Genomic DNA, 16,137 nt, shown 5'->3' with positions numbered 1-16,137 from the left:
TGGCCATCCAACATTTTGGTTGGCAAGTCTCCAGCAAAATTTTCCTGGTTCATTTGCAAACCAGTCTGGGAGTGTGACAGGTGTTTATTCATTGAAAGAGGCAGTTGCATAATTTACAGTGATATTTCGACTTACTTCCATTGTATTTTACGCGCATTATGTTCTATCAAAGGGAATCTGGTGTTCAGGTACGAAAGTATGCTTCTATGCATGGGCATATTTTTGAATGGTTGCAGACTTAAGTCCTCATAATAGATGGAGAACATTCATTTTTGTGTTATATTACAAGTATTTAATTCAATTTTTATTTTATTATTTGGTGTACGCGTGCAATTGTTTTCAAAGGAATGAAAGAAAGTCAGGTTATATGACCAAAAAATTGAGGCAGAAGCATGAGCTGCACAATTAATGTTAACTCAAACCTTCTACATATTCTTCAAACAATTCTCATAAATGATGTAGTATTCATGGTGAAACAAAAACACAGTACTATTCCACAAAATTTATTTAAGCTGTCTACTAGTTTCGACGTTTACACCGTCATTATTGAGACTAACTGAGCAATAGCGTACAACGCCCAGCCTTATTTATCCAACAATAGTGTGAGGGAAGGAGGAGGAGGGGGGATCTAAATGAGGAGGAGCATTGTTGGTTGGATTGGAGGGTCAAAACACAAAGTATAGAAGGATTATCAAGGAAGAAGTCAGATTTTAAAACAGTAGATAAAAAATTAGAACATTTGAATACAGTCATATCATTAAAAATTTCAATGTAATGTGCATGAGTGCATATGGTGATTTCTAAAATATCCAGTTTTACACTTTAGTCATGTACATGTAAAATTTTTATATTAAAATCACTGTTGTGGCCGGATTCGGACAGGTGTTTAGAAAAATGGGAAATGGAGTCTTACAAACGAGCACTTCTTTTGTGTTCATCAACACGAGTTTTAAACTTGCGGCCTGTTTGACTGACGTACACACCGTTGCACTCATCGCATGTCAGGGCATAGACACCACTTTTGTCTTCAGGATGCACTTTGTCCTTAGAGTTAAATATCACTTTACCAAGGGAGGTCGGGGAGTAAAAAACACTCTCGGTATTTGTCTTTGGGTATGAGGTTGTGAACACTGTAAGACAGGGGGCCAATGAAAGGTAATTTGCACCACCGTTTGGGTTCTGTTTTGGGGACTGGCAGCAAACTGGTTAGGGTGGCAATACTCTTATTCGGGTTTTTTTGGCCAGTAATTTACGGATGAGGTCATCATTATAGCCGTTATTAGAACATATCGATTTAATTACATCAAGTTCCTGGTTGAATCTTGAAGCAGTCATAGGGATACAAAGTATTTACAATATTATGGTTGATGTGAATGCTGTTCAAATTTCCCTCTTTCTTTGACTATGGAAAATGTGTAAACTACATATTTGTATTTCCAAACTTTGGTGAAAGTGGCTCAATTTGTTGCAGTACTTTTGGATGTTACCGTTCATCTCTCAGTGAAAGTACCATTTCTCTTTCTGCATGTCCTAATTACTGTTGTTCGTCTTCTTTCCATCATTCTGGAACAGGAATTTTTGTTGAGTTAACAGTGAAAAATGTGTACCATATATTTCAGTCTCTCACAGATTTGGAAAACTCAAGGGATGATTTATTGTATGAACTTCATAAATTACCAAATCAAGCTCCTGCGGATAAATCAATGCTGAAGGCTTATTTTGAAGATGTGGAGGTATTGTCACAGCTGTTGGAGAAGCAACTTAGACTTGTTTTGAGTCGCACTCTAAATACAGTCAGGAAGGAGCCTACTGTCATTGTGACAGCCCTTCGTATCATAGAAAGGGAGGAGAAAGCTGATACCTTTGCCCTTCAGGTGTGTATATTTTAATAATGCATGTTGTTCTTGTGTGTTAAAACAAAGTAATCATTGTTTTAATCTTTGCAATATATAGAGGCACAAGGAAAGTGGATTCTTACCCCCTGGTCGACCCAAAAAATGGCGGGAGATGGCAATGGAAGTGCTAGAGAAGGAAGTCGCTCAAAGAATTGAAGGAACTCATGTGGACGAAAGGAACGATAATAAAATGTGGCTGGTGAGGTATCTAGAGGTAAGACTTCTGCTTACTGTTTTCTACCTTTTCCACTTCAGGCTGTGGCTTTTCAGAAGTGGTTCACTGATTAAATTCTTGCTTTGGTTTTCATTTGCATTCAAGTTTATGGCCATTGTCCCCTGCACACCAAATGTTGGCCATTATAGACACAGTTATATCTATGTATCGGAATAAATATTGGCAGTAGCCATTAAGGTTATCCAACTCAGGAGATTGAGGCTGGAGGTAGGAAGGGATCTGCGCCCAAACAAATTACTCAGTCATGCTATTACCCTTAAAGACCCAGCCTAGTGATTGAGTAAGCCCTCTCTTTTGGGCCAGACTCAACCCTCTCACTTAATTCTTATTCTTAGCAGAGTACATATGAGAGCATTTTTAACTGAGAGTATTTCCTCTTTTTTATGGTTTTTTTAAAAGTATTTTTTGCTCTGTTGAAAACTTAAAACTTTAAATTGCATCATCTGTGTTATGATAAACCTCTGTAATTTTCAATGGTAATTCTATCATTAAATATTACTGAAACCTGTTAATATTAATTCATTTTGCAATAATAAGAGGATGGTTCCTTCCACCATTCCAGTGGTCATAGTCGGAAAAGTACCACTTAAGACATCAACTGGACCTTCAGTGTACAACCTTTTTTGCCTTTTAGCATTAAGTTGTAGTTTACCTAGGAATTAGAACTACTGGTATTTCCTTTTGCACAGCATTTTTCTAGCTGTCATTCTCTTACAGAGACTCCTCTACTTGATCACTTAGCTTGAGGAAGAACTCAAAGTGACATAGGATCAGGATTGTTGTAGAATTGTATTATTAGGTTGGATATAAGTAAATTAGGTTGCATAACTCCTGGATGTATTACTGTTAAATACTTTCTATTGTATTTAACTTTAAAACCAGGACTCACTGGATACCTTTCCAAAAATCTGTATCCCGCATTAATCCATTTTCTGTATTGCCTCTAAGTTTGACCTTGTGCGGATAACAGGGTATCTTCCTTTGAGTGTGAACATAAATAGATCATATTAATGAAGGTCTCTCCTTTTAATATTGGTTTTGGCTGATAACCAAATCATATATTATGTATGCGGGAGGCTCACTCCAGTTCCATTTCAAGTTTTCATTCCTGGTTGTTATTGCTTTAATTGCATACAATTCAATACCTTTAATAATGATATGTTAACTCCTGTAAATTGATATTTAATGGATAGCTTCTGACATGTTCTTTTATATTTATTATTATTATTATTGTAAATGGAAGCAAGTATGTAGTCAAATTAAATAGTACAGGCAATTATTGTGATTAAAAAAGCAAAGACTTTGTTATTTCACGTTTACCTGACTATGGTTTCAACATAGAACTTCATCATCAGGTATAAACACTAGATAACCAGTACACACACCGAAAAATTATGTGGACATTACCAATAGTGTCCTTCATTAAATATTTATCTTTTTTCAGCTCACTCGGCAGTTAATCTTGGAGGATCTAAGGGTTGTGAAGACACTCTGTGTTCCATGTTTTCCTCCAAGTTATGAGATAACCAAAACATTTCTGAAGATGTACCATGACTGCCTTTCACGTCATGTAAGTGTTGTCCTGAATTCTATTTCTCATTTATAGAGGAGAATGGTATGCCTCCTCATAGATGTTTTTTTCTTCAGAGAACACTTATGATGTCAGTGCTCACCATCATATTTCAGCTCCAGGAAATTATTCAGAGTGGTTTGCAAGGCAATGAAATTGTTTCTCTTCTGTCTTGGATAATGAATACATACCCAGGTATGGAGTTAATGCAGAATCCTGAGCTCGATATTGATAAGTCATCAATCAAGCCTTTGCTTGAGCCAAGTATTGTGGATGAGCTTCAACAGACCTACTTGAAGGTAAGAAAATTTTTTGTAAGCAATTTTTTTATTTGGCTGGTGCGATTGTTGCCATCATTATTCTCTTTTTCTGCCTAGGGATTAGGAAATGCAATTTGGGTTGATTTCTTGATGTGTAGTCCATTACTTGATTAAATTACACAGAACAAGTCTACTTCAGGAAAGTCTTTTCAACCAGAAGTTAGCTGCATAACTGATATTTGGTTGACATTTAACCCTCAAGCGGGCGTGCTGGCCTATAAAGTATCAAAAGCCAATCTTCAAAAACCAAGCATTTCAAAATTGTTCGTACATTCTGGTATAGAATGGCCTCGTATATTCTTAAAATGTACGTTGACTGTCTATTGTGTGACTTTTCAGAGCTCGAAGTATTGTATCTAATTTATTTTTAGATCGCCAAGACGAAATGACACCCGTGGCGTACAAAGTACGCCGCGCGACCGGCCCTGTACCTCGTGCTTTGCTTTTCTTGAATGGCCTCATGTATTCTTACAATGTCATTTTGATTGTCTATAGTGCGAGTTTTTAAAGTACAAAGTATTGTAGCAAATGTTTTTAAGATTGGCAAGAGGAACACGACACCAGTGGTGTATAAACTACGCCATGCGACCAGCTGTGTACCACCTGTACCACCCATGGGCATACCGAGCGAGGGGCAAGGGGGGGGGGGGGGCAGCTGCTCTCCCCTAGAAGCAAAAATCGCAAAAGTCTTTAAGCGAAATCAGTACTGAAATGAAACGAAAGTATTCGACAAATTTTCTTTAAACCCACGAAAAATGATATGTATTATTGTAAGATATGTAACTAAAATAAAACTATTTTTCATGGAAATAATCTCATAAATCCCATGGCTTGAGAGGTCCCCCATAGACCATGGCTTGCCCCTCCCTAGGTATGATCCTGGGTATGCCCTTAGTACCACCTGTGTATCTTTATACCTGCATCACCTATAAATGTACAAGCATAAACTAATTTCTACAATTACAGATAAATTTGAACAAAAATCGAGTATTATCATGTGAATACATATGTCGTGTACAAAGTATGCCATGTGCCCGGTCGTGTAAAAATATCAGGCGTGCCTGCTCAAGGGTTAATGGAGAGCACTGAATGCTGTGCCATAAAGTGAGTTGATCTGGGCAGCACTTAGCTCCTTTGAAAGGTCTTGGTACAACTGAGCCTCTTTCACTGGGAATTTTGCAAATTTTACAAAAATGTGTATTTCATTTCAGACGATGGAGAATAATTACTCGGAGTGGATGCAGAAGACATTATTGACAGAGAAGGAGGACTGGCAAAAAGGTGAAGCCCCACAAGGTGACGACCAAGATGGCCACTTCCATACTGCCTCGCCTGTCATCATTTATCAGATGATTGATCAGAATTTACAAGTGACACAAACCATCAGGTAAACATTAGTAACTTCCTGTGTTATATCATATAAAAGCAGTTTTTTTACTTTCCCTTACAGATTTAAATTTACGAATTGATCATCATAAACTATTTTTGCCTACCACAATTTTTAAAGTGAATTTTAATCATCAAATCTGCCAATTAAAAATGCATTTTTCCTTACTCATTTTTGTGGTACAACCTTTCAAGTACCGTATAAGCGCGCGTGAGAGGCACACCTTTTTTCCCAGAAATTGCAGCTGAAAATGGGGGTGCGTCTCTTACACAAACTTCTTATCTTCCCCCCCTCCCCTTCACCAGTCGCAAGTCCAAGGGGAACTGAGTGGCCTTGGTTTTCAGCGTGAGTCGGTCATCTGAAACCCTATGTTAAAAGCAAGTGGAAGGATGGGGAGTTGCTCCCTTAGTGACGCATTTTTAAAAAAGCTCCTGTTTGCTTTTCTTACTTGTAAGCATCGTGCCATCACGTCTGTACCTCAGAGGTGAGCATGGAAAAGATTAAGCGGGGTTTTTTGCTCCGGAGGGCGTGCTAAATTTACCACCACAAGTGGGCATCCTGCGGCATTTATACTGCAAATAGTCATCGCATATCAAACGTGGAGAAACATGTAGTTTTGAAGGACAATACCTGGTTAATGGTCAGCATCTGTCTTGCAAAATATCCACAGAGAAAAAATCATCCGCCTTGACTGGGATTCGAACCTGGATCCCCCGATTTCTGGTCAAATGCTTAGCGAAGCTTTACTTTCAGCGGAGAACCAAAAAATGTTTCATTGGTGAGGAAGTTTCACATGTGAAGTTTTACGGTAAGGGAGCATGAAACCCTCTTCAATGAGCTCTGATAAGTTTCCAAGTTGTAATTACCTACTCATTTGGAGGCAAGATAATGCAGCCTAATAATCTTTTTACTTTAATAATTTACAAGCAACACCACAGACAATGTGTTACTTAAGGAGAAACATAAATTTGCATTCCTGAACAATGTTTCCCATGGTTGAAAGCCTTGGTCGAATTGTTAGCATTTCTGGCACCATGCTGCAAGGCTGTTACCCTGGAAAATTTTCAGAATGGAATTTCATAATACTAAATGTTCGCAGAGAAGCAATTTTCAAAAAAAGTTGGCTCATGAACAGCTGTTTTCAGGCAATTCATTTCATCACTTCCACACAAACCAAGATTGGAGATTGAAGAAATGAGATACCCAAGGAAAGTCATCCAAATGAATCCCATTATTGGGGAAAAAATTTTCATTAATGCATCACAAAGGCTTTACACCCTGTGGGCAGGGGTTCAAGTACTGGCAGTGGCAGAAAATTTTCAGAGATGGCCCTATCCCTACTTGAGTGTTGCACTGAGAGCACTTCCAGTGCAACAATCTGTCCAGCAGAAGGGATGCTAAGCCATGGGCCCCTTGGCGCCTTTCGTTATGAGTTATTCATGGGACCAAAAAAATTGGTATATAAGTGAGGTCATCATATAACTGAGGGTCGTATATCCGAGGTTCTACTGTATTTGGATTTTTACCTTAATTTTTTAAATTGAATGTGGCCTGCCTGTATTGAATAACCCCAGACTTAATAAACAACTCATATATGTAGGTTTTTGCTGTATAAACTGTTTGCTCCTTAATGATCAAAATAAGGAATTACATCCCTAAAAAAGCTGAAGTGAATTGTAAGTGGTACAAATATCATGTATCTCTCTTTTTGTGTATAAGAGGGTGCACGTAAAAAACGTGGAGTTCATGGGGCGGTAAGATTGGGGGAGTAATTTTGCCTTCATGCCTCTGTGCAGGACAAGGGCATGATTTTGTGCCATCATTTTCATTTGTTTTCTTCGCTTGGCTCAAAGCTAACAGTATACTAATGTATTTATTTCTGCTCTAAGATATCAATTGATCAGTGTGCAATGTTGTGTCGTTTCCCTCAGTCATTTTATCAGTGGCGGCTCGTGAGTCAAATGCTGGGGGGGGGGGGGGGGGCCCACACCCCCGGGGGGTCATAATTTTTTAATATTTCGTGTATTTTATTAAGTTTTTACGGCAATTTAGGAATTAAATTTTGTGATGCCATATGTTCCGTTTTTTTCAACAAAAATACCTAGTTTTCCTAATAAAGCTTGATTAACCCATTTACGGCCAACGTTGCGAAAACGCAACATTATTGAGAAATGCAAAAAAAATGTTTCAATTGAATTTTATTAATGTAGAATTCGCTTTTTTTCGATAAAAATAAGTTTAAACTGATTTTTAGTAAGATTATAATGACATTTAATAAGCATTTCGATATTTATAAAAATACTCAAAATGTGTCAATTTTCGAGTCTCTTGTTAAGCAAGATAAATAATTTTTCCTAAGAGTAACTGTTCCCTTTATTAAGTTTTTTATTCGTCCATGTGGACGTAGAAATTTCAATTAACAGATACTAAAGCTTATATTTCGTCAGGGAGTCAACATTAAGCGAAAATCAGATCCGGAAAATAATGTTGCGTTTTCGCAACGTTGGCCGATTCCGATATCTATAGGCAGTTATGCAACCCGCATTACCACATATTTCCGTCTCGTAGGAATATGCCGTTTTTACTGTCAGATATAATCCTACGCATTTTTATGTCTCGTATTTGACAGATATCGCCATATTTGATAAGTAAAATTCTTAGATATTATATTTCCAATGAGATGCTGCATTATTTTACCTAACTCCAATATAAAATAGAGATGCATTACGGCTTGTAAGAAATGGGTCAAAGTGAATATTTTTACAGAAGATAACATATTTTCCAGTTTTTAATTGACATTTTTATCACAACGGATTGAATTACAACAAATAATGATTATTTATGAATTACATGAAAGCATTTCGGGTGCAACGGAACAAAACTTTGTACTTTCAATCCGAATTAATCCTTCCTTACGAGTTCCTTTCCTTCCTTATTAATCCTTCTCGTACTTCACGATTTAGCGATATCACCGACTTCCACAAAAGGATATTGGGTGAATGAAGACGATAAGGTGTAGATTTGGTTCGGCAATGATTGAATCAAAACATATTTAGATTTATAAAAAATAATCTACACTTTTCAGACAATTCCTGTCTGGACAAAAATGACAAAATTTGTAATACATTTGTAAATTATGACCTCAATTTGACGACTTGAATTAAAATTATTACAATTCGGAATATTTGCGCATAAATTTTGAAATAATGAGCAAATGGTACCTTACTTTGGTCATTACAGTGCATAAATGTTCTTTTAAAACAAGCCTTTTAGATTTTGCTTTTAACTTTGGTGCTTATGTTATTCAGACGGATTTAGGGTTCAACCAGGCGATAGAAAATTACTTCTATCGAAATTTAGGCTTGGAAGCAAGTGTTATTCTGGAATTTCTCAAGGTTATCCCTGATCCCTCGAATCGTCGTATGTTTTTCAATAACGTCTTTTCATCTTAAAGACTATTTATTGTTTTGAAAGAAAAAGGATTATTTGTCAATGGAGCCATCCGTGAAAATACGAGTAAATACGTATAACGGAGGAGTGCCTGATAGAATATAATAAAACCATCGACGTGAAACCTAGAGGAACATGAAAACAAACATTTGATAAAGCCGAAGGTCTTAGTATTGTTCGATGGAATGATAAATAGATTATCCCTGTAGACAGCAATACAAGTTTTTCGCTTCCATTTGGCACAGGGAAAAGTTTCAGCAGAAAAAAGAAAATACTATTTCACATTCTATTCTATGTTAATAAAAGAAAATACTATTCGTGTTATTGGGGAGTATAGTAAATACATGGAAGGTGTGGACCTATTTGATAATGCAAATGCAAATTACCACAGTAGAATTCAGGGGAAAAAAGGTCCTAGCTTATCAACTTACTGGACAGCGTTTGCACTAACGCCAGGATTGTACAAGTTATGCAACGGAAGTAAATTTCACTGGTAGACTTCAAATCGTATCTAGCAGGGACGCATCTAAAAAGTGAAGTGAATAAGTCAGTAGATGACGTACCCCTATAAAATTCGCGTCCATAAACATAGAAAAAGTTAGGCCACATTATTCATCGCGGATTCGTGAAGCATGAAGGGACGAATTTGGCCATAGAGTTAAAAAAAATTCAGTAGTTGCCGAAACAGTTTAAAAGCCAAACCATGTTTGAATGCACGAAATTTTATGTTCCATTGCACCAAAAATGCTTGAGTATTTCATTATTAGCCATTAATTGTTGTAATTCAATCTGCAATGATAAAATTAAAGTCAATGAAAAAATGTGAAATACATGCTCTTCAGAGAAAATTTTCGCTTTGACTTATTTCTTTCAAACCGTAAAGCATTTCTATTTTATAGTGGATTTAGGTCAAATAACAACAATATCTCGTTGGAAACATAATATCTAAGGATTTTATTTATCCAATATGACGATATTTGTCATATACGTGGCATAAAAAGGTATAGGATTATATCCGACAGTAAAAACAGCATATTCCTATGTGACGGCAATGTATTGTAATGCGGGTTGCATAACTGCATACAGATACCGGATTCGGCCAACGTTGCGAAAACACAACATTTTTTTTTCTACCATAAGCAAATTTTTTTGAAGGCCCATATTTTCAATTTACCTTATTTAGTATGTTATTAGGTAAATTGAAAAGAAAAAATTATATATTTTCAAGTATTTCTTTACTCGGCCGGTAATGGGTTAATAAATACTTAATGCAGTAGACTCTCGGTCATACAGATCGGCTTAGTCCGGACTCTAGATTATACTGATCAATGATCTTGAAGAATAAAAATATATTTGCTGCGATATTTTGCAAATACAAACGAAGATACGTAACTTTAGGCTTTAGCGCCTACAATCTTCGTGCGGATATGCCCGCAATACACTTCTGTTGTTCGCTTTGCAATCATAATGCGTTATTTGTCAAATCTATACAATATTTGCAATGATTTAGGTAGCAATGACACTTGTAACACCTGAGGAGGGAGGGGAGTGTCACTGACTTCCACTAGGCAACAAACACTACTAGAATGCATGCGCCTTGCTATGGCAGATGTAAACTTTGATTGCGGTGTTCGCGTTGCTTCTTGAATACAATATGATTTAAAATCAGTAATTAAACATATCACACACATTTTTAACAAAATCTGAAATACTCACATTCCTTTAGTTATATTGCAGAAGTCCATCCTTCTTTCCTTTTGTCCAGCAAAGTGATCAATTACACGTTCGTTGAAATCAGTGCCGGACAACACGGACAAGTTCGGATTGAACACATGGCAAGGGTACTAGTCTATAATAAACAAGGGACGACACAAAATAGGCCGATGAAAAATACGACCAAAAAGAACAAGGTGCCTAGACAGAGAATTGGGACAATTTTTCCCTATATTTCCCTAAAACAAAAACGAGCACTGTTGATTAATTAAAATTTTCTTCTTGAATGTACATGCAGCACTAAGGAACTTCTTAATCGGCAATTACGCACAGTTAACTCCTCGAAAATGATGTCTGAACTCATTTCACTCCGTTCTCTCCGAGAGTCTTGCTGTTACTATAAGGACGACTCAGGGGAGATAGAAGTCGTGGTCCACTAATGCTGATTCAGCTGAGGGACAAATTTAAGGTCAGCAAAGGCATTCAAGCAAACAAAAGACCTCATGGACATTCTCCTTGAGTCTAAGATTCGTATGTGGTAAACACACGAAGCATCAACGGGTCGCACTTGGAATAACCATGTCTTCGAAATCATTGCCATGATATAATAGAAAATAAATTCTAGATCGTAAAAGAAGACGACTCTGTGCCACAGATGGGAGCTGTAAGGATCTCCGCACCATGATATGAACTCTTCGAAGCCACTTAAATCAGACCCAAATGGACATTTTCCGTCAGACAGCTACCGCTCTGCCGCTGAGGAATTAGGTGAACATGAACTAATAGAACAAGGACGGCGATAAAAATGATGGACCTACACACAAAAGGTGCGTTGTACGCAGCACTTCTTGACATTCATTGAATGACTCTATTTAAAGTCATGTTTTATGGGTTAAATCATGTTCAATCCTTCACCCTAGCACGCATGCACCTAATTCTTAAATCATAAATCAGTGGGAATGTTAACTGAATTTTCCCAATACTGCAGGTCTTTTGATAAATTTATCTGAAAAATAGGTTCTGCATCATCGGGAAGATATGAATACATTGTTAAGGCCTAAATATTATAATATTAGTTTCCCCAAGGTTCTTGAAATTCGTAATCATAACAGAACTGTGGCAAATACTCGAGAATAGTTTTCCTACGTCAATACGGCCTTTAACTGGTTGGATTTTATGTGTTCCGGAATTCAAACACCCAAAAATGCAAGCATAATGAGATAATTTATTTTCTGTAGCAATACCTACCAGTAATTAAAAATTAAAATCGTGTAACTACACCCAGTACAGTGACCATTCTGATTCCGTAGGTCCCTTTTCTGTGGCAGCACCAAGTAGAAGCCAGATTATACGCCCGCCGGGCGGCACAGCGATGTCAACTCACTCGTCGCTCTGCGCATTCTCGGACGACGTCCCAAAACTTCCATAAGGCACAACATTAGACGCATCATAGCACCAGCGGCCCCCACAACTACCACTCTCCATATAACTGCATGGGGATGGATTGGGACGTTCTGGCCAGCGCCCCATGGCTACAGATACGAACTTCTCGCGCTATTTCTTTTCGTGTTTTACCTACACTTTCGATGTATGCGACTGAAAAAACACTCTGATTAATTAGATGTATAATTATAAATTAATGGATATTTTTTTTTTTTTACTTTTTCAAATATTTGGGAGGGGCGGCGTCCGAGAGTCCTTATGGGCAAGCCGCCACTGCATTTAATGTCACAGTGCTAACCATATCAGGATGCAATAGGAATCATTCAGCATGGCTGAATGTACCCATGATATTGGTTCATTTGCCTAGTGTTGCCTTGTGAAAACTGTAAAATAACAGCATGTAACTTAAACAAAAGTGTCCAAATTTTCCATCTTATAGTACTAATAAATAACTGTCACTGAACTTATAAGGGACATTTTCAAAATTTTAGAATAAATTTTCAAATTTTAAAATAATTTTAACTGTGGCAAAAAGTTTTTGTTTCATTACTATAGGTTGCTTTAAAAATTTAGTGATATTTCTCAAGACACTGTCTGTGATTGCTTAGCCAAACATACCAACTTTGTTGACGTAATATTGCAATGCAGAGAATATTTTGCTGTTTTATGACTAGTAGTCTTTGACACTTTGGGTGCCAGCCGTATATTTAAAAGCCCTACAGAAAAATCCAGCCATTTTTACTGAATTTGTACATTTTTTTAAACATTAGCATCAAAACTATGTTTATAATGATGCGCTCTTCAAGAAAAATGAACTTTGCCTTTATTAATGAATGAGGTGAATAAAATGTATTGCTAACTTTTAAATATATAATTTAGCAATTAAAACCTAGTGTTTTTGAAAAATAAAAAAGTTGCAACAAATGATGTACAGGCATAAAATCCGCTATAATTTTTATATTACTCTGAATTTGAATTAATCAAACCAAGGAAATATTTAAATAATCATTGTTTTACAAAAATAACTGGATCATTGAAACGTTTTTCCTCTTCACTTTATTGTACATTACACACACATTCGAAACACTTGAATAAAATATGGAATGCTAATTTACGCCACCATTTGCCACTGCGATGTTCAAATACCCCATAGCACATTTTCTGATCTGAAAGAGCGACACCAAATTTTTTTTTGTTATAGCTCACCACAGCTGTAGGCTTGGCTTTCTCTTTTCCCCTCCGATCACTGAATGTAACCATTTCTGCCCTATGATGTGTAGTAAGCATGTACACATCCCTCTTATCTTTCCACGTAAGAGCCAGGATATTGCCTCTTCGGCGAAAAATCGTACAGGCGGTCCCCGACTTTCGTACACAATGCGTTCCCGAAAACTTGTACGAAAGTCGAATGTACGAAAGTCGAACCATTGACTTCCATACTAATTAGGGGTTACGTTCCAAAAGAGCGGAATATACGTACTAAAACCTTTTTTTCACGGAATTCATTTCAATTGACTTAATTTTAATAATATGTTAATAAAACTCCTCAAATCATCTAATTTCTTTTGAAAATACGCAGAAAATGCAAATAAAAGTTTAAAAAACAAGAACTCCGTTGGCTATCGAGTGAAACTTCCTCTTGGCGTGTAAGTTGACATGCCACTTATTACGTCCACTATAAATAAAAGGACATATCAAGAAGCATAACAAAATGTATTTGTTGAACCCGCACTCTGGATACCTTTTAATTTTTACACCAAAATTCGATATTTGGCAGGTGACATTCGTGATCGCGTATATTCCGCATGTCTTAGACCATAAATGGTCTAACCCGCATGTTATTAAAAAAAGACAAACGGAATTCGGGTAATATTTCGTGCAATATCGTTGCTGAAGGTTTACATGAATTAAACAGCACTCAAACGAAAAAAACACAATTAGAAAGGTCTTACTATAGTTTTATTGAAAGCTATTCGATGATGTCTGGTCAACTTCTTTTGAAAAATATCTTCAATGAAGGCTTTCTCTTTCTCTTGATAAAGGAGCCTATAGCAGGCAGTCTCTCCCAAATAAATCACCTAGATTAGAGTCAATTACCAACAATTCCCTTCATTATATACGTTCGTATTGCTAGTGTATACTGCCGATACTGCCATTTGAAACAATTGAATGTTGGGATGCGCAATAAACATCGCGGGAATTTTAAAAAAATTACAGACCAACGTCCGAAAGTCCGAATTTAGCGTACGAAAGTCGAGTAAAAGGTGTCAATTTTGAACGTACGAAAGTGCGAATTGTACGAAAGTCGAGTGTACGAAAGTCAAGGACCGCCTGTATTTCCCCGCTCCAATGCAGAATTTCGGAGCTCCAATGGCATTCCACACCTGTTCTTCTGCACTTTGCCAACTAAACCCGTTTGAATGGACTCTAACTCCATTGCAAGAACAGGGCCGGTATGGTATCTGTCCGTAAAAACTGTGTGCCCTTTCCCAGATAAGGTATCTAGTAGCCTGAGAACTACATTTTTGACAATATTTTCTTGCCCACAAAATGTCCAAATTCCAAATATACCCAGAATTAGACTCTGATACACATACACAGCTTTACAGCAGCAGCAGAACATATACAGCTTTATGCCATACCTGCTGGGTTTTTGTGGCATATACTGCTTGAAGGAAAGTCTTCCTTGAAATGCACACATGCCCTCGTCAACTGTCACATCTTCGGAGGGATAATGTGCAAGTTTGAAACATCTCTGAACAGCTTCATACATTGGCTGGACTTCGTGTAATGGATCATACCCAGGCTTACCCTTTTTTTCATGAGGCTATTGTCATTGAGATGATAATTAGCCATTATTGATAGGAATCTATTCCTACACATTAATTTTGGGCAAAAGCTCCATGATATCACTGGGTTTGTGCTCCAATGGTCTTTCATGGCTGGTCTTTGACTGATGCTCATGTGTAAAATAATAGCAAGAAATTTTTTGATGTCGCCAATGGTTACAGTTCTCCAATTGGATAGTCTACTGTTACGTGATATCTCGTTCCTTCTCCTTTTTCCTTGAATTTTTTGTGTAGCATACAGATTTGTCTGCATTTTTATGTGGCTAAAGAGATCCTGATCAATAAAATAATTTTTTTAAATCAACTAAAGCACTAGTTGCATCTCGTCCCGTATCCTCAGTTTCACCTGTCTGGCCCCTGAAAACAGAAATGTTCGGCATTCGGTCTATATCACTCCAGCCATCCTGATGCATCTGTCTTCTTTCTGGAACCCCTCCTCTGACCCTTAGAGGATCCTAAAAGGGTGTTGAATCAGGCGCAACACCGCATACACAGACGTTGTCATTGCTACTGGATTCTGTCATGACACAAAAACAAAGGTTTTTAGATGGTATACGAAGCATGTTATTAGCAAAAATATGAATGCATAGGTAAGGGATAAAAAATAATATGTTCCTGAGAAAAACGTAGAGTAATTTTCTTACCAGAAACATAATTTTCCACCATTTCTTGGAGGTCTGGATCGTCCTACTATCATCTTCACTAATTTCCGCCCAGTCACGGTAAAGTTCATCCAAAATGTCTTCATCACGAATTGTACCATCTGCCATGCTGAACAAATAAGTACTCAATAGATTTTCACAAGATGACACTCCAGCACTATGAGCGAGGAAGAACAAGTCCAGGATTGGACATAAAAATGTATGCTATTCCAACCAGGGTTGTCCAGGATATATCCGCGCAGGAGCCGTGTCACACAAATACAGTGGTAATGAGAAACTCAAGTATGATTTCACGCACAGATGAGATTATTTACGCACAGAACGAAAAAGCAAATCACACCACTGGCACACATTCCAGGCTTCTAAAGCACACTACAGTAAAAACCCAAGCGTTCTCTCGCCAAAAACCAAAATATCCCATTTGACAAAAAAAGGTCACTGCTACCTCAACAAATGTTTATTTCCGCAAATTAATTTACACACAAAGTAGGCAAAGATAAAAGGGACAAGAACACCAATGCCCCAATACGCCGCGCTTATTCCTTGGGGCCAAAGCAAAATTCAACACTTTGCTGCCGGAGCGGACGGATGGGTAGGTCGACCCAAGGTTGCC

General features: G+C 37.3%; 1 protein-coding gene across 3 annotated transcripts in view; it reads left to right on the top strand.

The window, feature by feature from the left end:
• LOC124171902 (exocyst complex component 3) overlaps positions 1–16,137 on the top strand; it is a 32,944-nt gene that overhangs the window by 7,913 nt on the left and 8,894 nt on the right. For all 3 annotated transcript variants that reach the window (XM_046551300.1, XM_046551299.1, XM_046551301.1), the window contains exons 5-9: positions 1,620–1,874; positions 1,954–2,109; positions 3,575–3,700; positions 3,817–3,999; positions 5,232–5,407. In XM_046551300.1, coding sequence (XP_046407256.1) covers positions 1,620–1,874; positions 1,954–2,109; positions 3,575–3,700; positions 3,817–3,999; positions 5,232–5,407 — 896 coding nt within the window. The remainder of the gene's footprint in view (positions 1–1,619; positions 1,875–1,953; positions 2,110–3,574; positions 3,701–3,816; positions 4,000–5,231; positions 5,408–16,137) is intronic.

The sequence above is a fragment of the Ischnura elegans genome, chromosome X, assembly GCF_921293095.1.
Source record: "Ischnura elegans chromosome X, ioIscEleg1.1, whole genome shotgun sequence".
Classification (NCBI taxonomy): domain Eukaryota; kingdom Metazoa; phylum Arthropoda; class Insecta; order Odonata; family Coenagrionidae; genus Ischnura; species Ischnura elegans.
The sequence above is the reverse complement of the archived record's forward strand: the minus strand, read 5'-3'. Positions and strand labels throughout refer to the sequence as shown.